Consider the following 10,000-nt stretch of genomic DNA (forward strand, 5'->3'; position numbering starts at 1 on the left):
TGTCAGGAGAAGAACTATCGTCTGACAGCCTGTCTGCGCACGCACACATGCACCCACACGCACGCACGCAGGCACACACGCACGCACACACACACACACACACACACACACACACACACACACACACACACACACACACACACACAGTACGCACCTTTCACACAGAGCCTAGAACGAGAACAGAGGAATGTGTAAAAAAAAAAAAAAGTGATTTGCATTCTGCTGTCGACACGCTAGATCTCACAGATCACATGATGATCTGTCTGTCTGTCTGTCTGTCTGTCTGTCTGTCTGTCTGTCTGTCTGTCTGTCTGTCTGTCTATCTCTCTTTCTGTCTGTCTGTCTGTCTGTCTGTCTGTCTGTCTGTCTGTCTGTCTGTCTGTCTCTCTGTCTGCCAGCTATACTGTTCCATATTAAATTGTATGCTCCCTCTCTCTCTCTCTCTCTCTCTCTCTCTCTCTCCTCTCTCTCTCTCTCTCTCCTCTCTCTCTCTCTCTCTCTCTCTCTCTCTCTCTCTCTCTATCTCTCCTCTCTCTCTCTCTCTCTCAGGTCTGAGCTGATTGGACCAGAAGGTCAAGAGGAGAAAGACAACGAGTAGAAGAAAATAAAGAGTTGCTTAGAAGGAGAGAGAGAGAGTGGGAGGTAGAGAGACATAGAGACACAGAGAGAGAGAGCAGTAGTTTTGTGGGTAGAGGAGACGAAGCGACTTTGGGACAATGGGACGAAAAAAGATTCAAATCACCAGGATTATGGATGAACGGAACAGACAGGTGAGTGTTCCCCCTGGGGGATGGGATGGATGAGGCACGCATGCGCGCACACACACACACACACACACACACACATGCACACAGCTCAGCGTCCCACTCAGGCTGTGATGTGAAGCACATTGTGTGAACACAGGGTTCTGTTTGGGCTCATATTTATTATTTATTATATTTCTTTATTATATTTCTCTGGTTGGTGGAAAGCTGTGAGACTGGTCCAGGTCTTAGTGTGACATTAACCCATTCTGACCTGAGATCAGATTCATACGAGGTTTCCACTGGACACACACTGGTCTGATCAACCCATTCTGACCTGAGATCAGATTCTAAAAATGTCACAGTCGTTCTTCGATCTTTAAAAAATAGCAGACCTACAAGTCTACAAGTCCAGACCTCTCTGTGAAGTCCAGACCTCTCTGTGAAGTCCAGACCTCTCTGTAAAGTCCAGACCTCCAGAAGGCATGGGGAGAGAGTATGTTTTATTGTCTCCACCAGGCCGAAGGCATGAGGAGAGAGTATGTTTTATTGTCTCCACCAGGCTGAAGGCATGGGGAGAGAGTATGTTTTATTGTCTCCACCAGGCCGAAGGCATGAGGAGAGAGTATGCTTTATTGTCTCCACCATGAAGGCATGGGGAGAGAGTATGTTTTATTGTCTCCACCATGAAGGCATGGGGAGAGAGTATGTTTTATTGTCTCCACCAGGCCGAAGGCATGAGGAGAGAGTATGTTTTATTGTCTCCACCAGGCCGAAGGCATGAGGAGAGAGTATGTTTTGTCTCCACCAGGCTGAAGGCATGGGGAGAGAGTATGTTTTATTGTCTCCACCAGGCCGAAGGCATGAGGAGAGAGTATGTTTTATTGTCTCCACCAGGCTGAAGGCATGGGGAGAGAGTATGTTTTATTGTCTCCACCAGGCCGAAGGCATGGGGAGAGAGTATGTTTTATTGTCTCCACCAGGCTGAAGGCATGGGGAGAGAGTATGTTTTATTGTCTCCACCAGGCCGAAGGCATGGGGAGAGAGTATGTTTTATTGTCTCCACCAGGCCGAAGGCATGGGGAGAGAGTATGTTTTATTGTCTCCACCATGAAGGCATGGGGAGAGAGTATGTTTTATTGTCTCCACCAGGCCGAAGGCATGAGGAGAGAGTATGTTTTATTGTCTCCACCAGGCCGAAGGCATGAGGAGAGAGTATGTTTTATTGTCTCCACCAGGCTGAAGGCATGGGGAGAGAGTATGTTTTATTGTCTCCACCAGGCCGAAGGCATGAGGAGAGAGTATGTTTTATTGTCTCCACCAGGCTGAAGGCATGGGGAGAGAGTATGTTTTATTGTCTCCACCAGGCCGAAGGCATGGGGAGAGAATATGTTTTATTGTCTCCACCAGGCCGAAGGCATGGGGAGAGAGTATGTTTTATTGTCTCCACCAGGCTGAAGGCATGGGGAGAGAGTATGTTTTATTGTCTCCACCAGGCCGAAGGCATGGGGAGAGAGTATGTTTTATTGTCTCCACCAGGCCGAAGGCATGGGGAGAGAGAATGTTTTATTGTCTCCACCATGAAGGCATGGGGAGAGAGTATGTTTTATTGTCTCCACCAGGCTGAAGGCATGGGGAGAGAGTATGTTTTATTGTCTCCAACAGGCTGAAGGCATGGGGAGAGAGTATGTTTTATTGTCTCCACCATGAAGGCATGGGGAGAGAGTATGTTTTATTGTCTCCACCATGAAGGCATGGGGAGAGAGTATGTTTTATTGTCTCCACCAGGCCGAAGGCATGGGGAGAGAGTATGTTTTATTGTCTCCACCAGGCTGAAGGCATGGGGAGAGAGTATGTTTTATTGTCTCCACCAGGCCGAAGGCATGGGGAGAGAGTATGTTTTATTGTCTCCACCATGAAGGCATGGGGAGAGAGTATGTTTTATTGTCTCCACCAGGCTGAAGGCATGGGGAGAGAGTATGTTTTATTGTCTCCAACAGGCTGAAGGCATGGGGAGAGAGTATGTTTTATTGTCTCCACCATGAAGGCATGGGGAGAGAGTATGTTTTATTGTCTCCACCATGAAGGCATGGGGAGAGAGTATGTTTTATTGTCTCCACCAGGCCGAAGGCATGGGGAGAGAGTATGTTTTATTGTCTCCACCAGGCTGAAGGCATGGGGAGAGAGTATGTTTTATTGTCTCCACCAGGCCGAAGGGCATGGGGAGAGAGTATGTTTTATTGTCTCCACCAGGCCGAAGGGCATGGGGAGAGAGTATGTTTTATTGTCTCCACCAGGCCGAAGGCATGGGGAGAGAGTATGTTTTATTGTCTACACCAGGCCGAAGGCATGGGAGAGAGTATGTTTTATTGTCTCCACCAGGCTGAAGGCATGGGGAGAGAGTATGTTTTATTGTCTCAACCAGGCCGAAGGCATGGGAGAGAGTATGTTTCATTGTCTCACACCAGGCCGAAGGCCTGGGGGAGGAGAGTATGTTTTATGGTCTCCACCAGGCTGAAAGGCATGGGGAGAGAGTATGTTTTATTGTCTCCACCAGACTGAAGGCATGGGGAGAGAGTATGTTTTATGGTCTCCACCAGGCCGAAGGCATGAGGAAGAGAGTATGTTTTTATTGTCTCCACCATGAAGGCATGGGGAGAGAGTATGTTTTATTGTCTCCACCATGAAGGCATGGGGAGAGAGTATGTTTTATTGTCTCCACCATGAAGGCATGGGGAGAGAGTATGTTTCATTGTCTCCACCATGAAGGCATGGGGAGAGAGTATGTTTTATTGTCTCCACCAGGCTGAAGGCATGGGGAGAGAGTATGTTTTATTGTCTCCACCATGAAGGCATGGGGAGAGAGTATGTTTTATTGTCTCCACCAGGCTGAAGGCATGGGGAGAGAGTGTTTTATTGTCTCCACCAGGCCGAAGGCATGGGGAAGAGAGTATGTTTTATTGTCTCCACCATGAAGGCATGGGGAGAGAGTACGTTTTATTGTCTCCACCATGAAGGCATGGGGAGAGAGTATGTTTTATTGTCTCCACCAGGCTGAAGGCATGGGGAGAGAGTATGTTTTATTGTCTCCACCAGGCCGAAGGCATGGGAGAGAGAGCAAGTTTTATTGTCTCCACCATGAAGGCATGGGGAGAGAGTATGTTTCATTGTCTCCACCATGAAGGCATGGGGAGAGAGTATGTTTTATTGTCTCCACCATGAAGGCATGTGGAGAGAGTATGTTTTATTGTCTCCACCATGAAGGCATGGGGAGAGAGTATGTTTTATTGTCTCCACCATGAAGGCATGGGGAGAGAGTATGTTTTTATTGTCTCCACCAGGCTGAAGGCATTGGGAGAGAGTAATGTTTTATTGTCTCCACCAGGCCGAAGGCATGAGGAGAGAGTATGTTTTATTGTCTCCACCAGGCCGAAGACATGAGGAGAGAGTATGTTTTATTGTCTCCACCAGGCCGAAGGCATGGGGAGAGAGTATGTTTCATTGTCTCCACCATGAAGGCATGGGGAGAGAGTATGTTTTATTGTCTCCACCAGGCTGAAGGCATGGGGGAGGAGAGTATGTTTTATTGTCTCCACCAGGCTGAAGGCATGGGGAGAGAGTATGTTTTATTGTCTCCACCATGAAGGCATGGGGGAGAGAGTATGTTTTATTGTCTCCACCAGGCTGAAGGCATGGGGAGAGAGTATGTTTTATTGTCTCCACCATGAAGGCATGGGGAGAGAGTATGTTGTATTGTCTCCACCAGGCTGAAGGCATGGGGAGAGAGTGTTTTATTGTCTCCACCAGGCCGAAGGCATGGGGAGAGAGTATGTTTTATTGTCTCCACCATGAAGGCATGGGGAGAGACTATGTTTTATTGTCTCCACCATGAAGGCATGGGGAGAGAGTATGTTTTATTGTCTCCACCAGGCTGAAGGCATGGGGAGAGAGTATGTTTTATTGTCTCCACCATGAAGGCATGGGGAGAGAGTATGTTGTATTGTCTCCACCAGGCTGAAGGCATGGGGAGAGAGTGTTTTATTGTCTCCACCAGGCCGAAGGCATGGGGAGAGAGTATGTTTTATTGTCTCCACCATGAAGGCATGGGGAGAGAGTATGTTTTATTGTCTCCACCATGAAGGCATGGGGAGAGAGTATGTTTTATTGTCTCCACCAGGCTGAAGGCATGGGGAGAGAGTATGTTTTATTGTCTCCACCAGGCCGAAGGCATGGGGAGAGAGTATGTTTTATTGTCTCCACCATGAAGGCATGGGGAGAGAGTATGTTTCATTGTCTCCACCATGAAGGCATGGGGAGATAGTATGTTTTATTGTCTCCACCAGGCTGAAGGCATGGGGAGAGAGTATGTTTTATTGTCTCCACCATGAAGGCATGGGGAGAGAGTAGGTTGTATTGTCTCCACCAGGCTGAAGGCATGGGGAGAGAGTGTTTTATTGTCTCCACCAGGCCGAAGGCATGGGGAGAGAGTATGTTTTATTGTCTCCACCATGAAGGCATGGGGAGAGAGTATGTTTTATTGTCTCCACCATGAAGGCATGGGGAGAGAGTATGTTTTATTGTCTCCACCAGGCTGAAGGCATGGGGAGAGAGTATGTTTTATTGTCTCCACCAGGCCGAAGGCATGGGGAGAGAGTATGTTTTATTGTCTCCACCATGAAGGCATGGGGAGAGAGTATGTTTCATTGTCTCCACCATGAAGGCATGGGGAGAGAGTATGTTTTATTGTCTCCACCATGAAGGCATGGGGAGAGAGTATGTTTCATTGTCTCCACCATGAAGGCATGGGGAGAGAGTATGTTTTATTGTCTCCACCATGAAGGCATGGGGAGAGAGTATGTTTTATTGTCTCCACCATGAAGGCATGGGGAGAGAGTATGTTTCATTGTCTCCACCATGAAGGCATGGGGAGAGAGTATGTTTTATTGTCTCCACCATGAAGGCATGTGGAGAGAGTATGTTTTATTGTCTCCACCATGAAGGCATGGGGAGAGAGTATGTTTTATTGTCTCCACCATGAAGGCATGGGGAGAGAGTATGTTTTATTGTCTCCACCAGGCTGAAGGCATGGGGAGAGAGTATGTTTTATTGTCTCCACCAGGCCGAAGGCATGAGGAGAGAGTATGTTTTATTGTCTCCACCAGGCCGAAGGCAAGGGGAGAGAGTATGTTTCATTGTCTCCACCATGAAGGCATGGGGAGAGAGTATGTTTAATTGTCTCCACCATGAAGGCATGGGGAGAGAGTATGTTTTATTGTCTCCACCATGAAGGCATGGGGAGAGAGTATGTTTTATTGTCTCCATCAGGCTGAAGGCATGGGGAGAGAGTATGTTTTATTGTCTCCACCATGAAGGCATGGGGAGAGAGTATGTTTCATTGTCTCCACCATGAAGGCATGGGGAGAGAGTATGTTTTATTGTCTCCACCATTTAGGCATGGGGAGAGAGTATGTTTTATTGTCTCCACCATGAAGGCATGGGGAGAGAGTATGTTTTATTGTCTCCACCATGAAGGCATGGGGAGAGAGTATGTTTTATTGTCTCCACCATGAAGGCATGGGGAGAGAGTATGTTTTATTGTCTCCATCAGGCTGAAGGCATGGGGAGAGAGTATGTGTTATTGTCTCCACCATGAAGGCATGGGGAGAGAGTATGTTTTATTGTCTCCACCAGGCTGAAGGCATGGGGAGAGATTATGTTTTATTGTCTCCACCATGAAGGCATGGGGAGAGAGTATGTTTTATTGTCTCCACCATGAAGGCATGGGGAGAGAGTATGTTTTATTGTCTCCACCAGGCTGAAGGCATGGGGAGAGATTATGTTTTATTGTCTCCACCATGAAGGCATGGGGAGAGAGTATGTTTTATTGTCTCCACCAGGCCGAAGGCATGGGGAGAGAGTATGTTTTATTGTCTATGTGTGTCCGTCTGTCCGTCCGTCTGTACAGCTTATCTCCGGCACCGTTAACCCGGTCGATGCCAAATTTTGCACACACACTCCCTGGATGCCCAATATTTCCAGAAAGGCCTGTGATAGCGCCACCAGGAGGCCGACTTTTGAGAAACAAAATTTTTTAGTCTGAAGAGGTGGGTTTTCAGACTACGGTGGAAGATTGGGAGTGAGTCTGCTGTTCTGACTGTGATGGGAAGTTCATTCCATAGTTGGCTGATCTGAGTGCGCGGGAGGGTTTGTAGGGTTCAATCAGACTTGCCTAGATATGGGGGAGCCATACCTTTGGTTTCTCTTAATGCCAGCATCAGAGGTTTTATTCTGTGCGGGGAGCGACCGGGAGCCAATGGAGGGAGAGGAGAAGGGGGAGGGGCAGCGACTGGGAGCCAATGGGGGGAGAGGAGAAGGCGGGAGACATGTGATCAAATCCATCACATCAATCTAAGTAAAGCACCTCCTTGGATAAAAGCCCCATTTACCTCGCTCCTCTGTATACGTGTGACTCCATATATGGGCATGCCTGACAAATAACTCCATATATGGGCATACAAGGGAAACAGACATAATTCGTGGTTGGGTATGCATTTCCAACTTGCATCGTTCCAAGTTGGCCAGTGTCCAACGAGCACAGCTGTAGATTTCTCATTCAAAACCTGTTTCCATGAAGCCCAAGGTGTCTCTCTCTCTCTCTCTCTCTCTCTCTCTCTCTCTCTCTCTCTCTCCTGCCCTGGGGGCGAGCCATCGATCACTTCCTGTGCCACAGAGTGACCACTGACACTCTGGTCAGCTTCCTGGTCGCCAATTGGATCCATACGCTGCTAGACTCACGCATGCACGCACGCGTAGGCCTACACACACGCACATGCACACACACACACACACACACACACACACACACACACACACACACACACACACACACACACACACACATGTTAATGCCCAATTGCAGTAGTTGCTTTGTATTCCAACTAAAACTGGCTGCCCATGTGTGCGTGCGCGCGTACGTGCGTGACTGTTCCATTATTAGATAGAATGAGTAAGAAATTATAAATATAGAAATGGAGGAAATGCCGACAGAACAATGACTCAAAGAACAACCTCTGGACTGGAAAAATATAATATGAACCTTCATTATGGACAAGCTCTTAGTCAGGCAGGCAGGCAGGCAGGCAGGCAGGCAGGCAGGCAGGCAGGCAGGCAGGCAGGCAGGCAGGCAGGCAGGCAGGCAGGCAGGCAGGCAGGCAGGCAGGCAGGCAGGCAGGCAGGCAGGCAGGCAGGCAGGCAGGCAGGCAGGCAGGCAGGCAGGCAGGCAGGCAGGCAGGCAGGCAGGCAGGCAGGCAGGCAGGCAGGCAGGCAGGCAGGCAGGCAGGCAGGCAGGCAGGCAGGCAGGCAGGCAGGCAGGCAGGCAGGCAGGCAGGCAGGCAGGCAGGCAGGCAGGCAGGCAGGCAGGCAGGCAGGCAGGCAGGCAGGCAGGCAGGCAGGCAGGCAGGCAGGCAGGCAGGCAGGCAGGCAGGCAGGCAGGCAGGCAGGCAGGCAGGCAGGCAGGCAGGCAGGCAGGCAGGCAGGCAGGCAGGCAGGCAGGCAGGCAGGCAGGCAGGCAGGCAGGCAGGCAGGCAGGCAGGCAGGCAGGCAGGCAGGCAGGCAGGCAGGCAGGCAGGCAGGCAGGCAGGCAGGCAGGCAGGCAGGCAGGCAGGCAGGCAGGCAGGCAGGCAGGCAGGCAGGCAGGCAGGCAGGCAGGCAGGCAGGCAGGCAGGCAGGCAGGCAGGCAGGCAGGCAGGCAGGCAGGCAGGCAGGCAGGCAGGCAGGCAGGCAGGCAGGCAGGCAGGCAGGCAGGCAGGCAGGCAGGCAGGCAGGCAGGCAGGCAGGCAGGCAGGCAGGCAGGCAGGCAGGCAGGCAGGCAGGCAGGCAGGCAGGCAGGCAGGCAGGCAGGCAGGCAGGCAGGCAGGCAGGCAGGCAGGCAGGCAGGCAGGCAGGCAGGCAGGCAGGCAGGCAGGCAGGCAGGCAGGCAGGCAGGCAGGCAGGCAGGCAGGCAGGCAGGCAGGCAGGCAGGCAGGCAGGCAGGCAGGCAGGCAGGCAGGCAGGCAGGCAGGCAGGCAGGCAGGCAGGCAGGCAGGCAGGCAGGCAGGCAGGCAGGCAGGCAGGCAGGCAGGCAGGCAGGCAGGCAGGCAGGCAGGCAGGCAGGCAGGCAGGCAGGCAGGCAGGCAGGCAGGCAGGCAGGCAGGCAGGCAGGCAGGCAGGCAGGCAGGCAGGCAGGCAGGCAGGCAGGCAGGCAGGCAGGCAGGCAGGCAGGCAGAAGGAGGTCACAGAGTTTGAGTCAAGGAGGAGAAGATGAGGGGATATCGTGTTGCATCCCCCCTCCCCCCCACACTTCCTCCCGCTGCTATCTCAAACGCCTCTCCCCCCCTCTCCTCCCTGCTTCAGATGAGAGAGAGAGAGGGGGAGAGAGGGGGAGAGAGAGAGGGGGGGGATCATTGACTATTAGATATCCAGGCTTTATTTTCACAGAGATAATTAGATGTTGAATTTATACTCAGTACAGATACATATAGATACACATATATATATATAGATACACATATATATACACATATATATATTAGCGGTGCGCATAGATTTTTTTTAATCGCGATTAATCCTACTGCAATCCTTAATTGTTTTAATTGTGTTTCATCGCGATTAAAATGGCTCATTTGAACTCTGCCGAAGGCATTGAAAATATGTGCGCGCTACCTAAATAATGACCAGAAGTAAGTCCTTGTGAACAGGTCTAGACCAGGAGCCCTAATTATGGATACAACTATTATACTAGCCTAGTAATACCTTTATTTCGTATTGTGAGTTTGTAGAACTGTTCACAGTGTTGCCAAGTCTATAGTCATTATAAGCTACTTTGGACTATCTATCTGTAAAGTTTCTTTAGAATATTGGTGGTCCTTGACATGAAAATGCTTTAGAACCACTGCTCTAAAACAACATCAATGATGTTTGACAGTGAGCACTATAGTTGCTTATATTTTAGACTCATTTCCTGACTTGATCTGGCCTGATAGCATTTTCATAGACTTGGTTGCTTGTTTCTCTCTGTCACGAAATGTGGCAACCCTGGTCAAAGCCGTGATCATAATTTGTGATGCATGGATGGTGGTTTAGCTTAGCACACAGCAGCTAACATGATAAGTACTCCATAAACTCGATAAGCCCAAAGCTTATTGATACTGGGTACTGGATAAGCCCAAAGCTTATTGATACCGGGTACTGGATAAGCCCAAAGCTTATTGATACCGGGT

The 10,000-nt window shown here is 50.3% G+C and overlaps 1 protein-coding gene across 1 annotated transcript in view; it reads left to right on the forward strand.

The window, feature by feature from the left end:
• The first annotated feature begins 555 nt into the window (after nucleotides 1–555).
• The window catches only part of LOC310867300 (myocyte-specific enhancer factor 2C-like), a 50,850-nt gene continuing 41,405 nt past the window's right edge, over nucleotides 556–10,000 (forward strand). The window contains exon 1 of the mRNA XM_083777242.1: nucleotides 556–770. Within this exon, the coding sequence (XP_083633368.1) occupies nucleotides 717–770 (54 nt within the window). The 5' untranslated portion in view covers nucleotides 556–716. The remainder of the gene's footprint in view (nucleotides 771–10,000) is intronic.

Source organism: Protomyctophum parallelum (genome assembly GCF_964188405.1).
Source record: "Protomyctophum parallelum genome assembly, chromosome: 11".
NCBI lineage: Eukaryota > Metazoa > Chordata > Actinopteri > Myctophiformes > Myctophidae > Protomyctophum > Protomyctophum parallelum.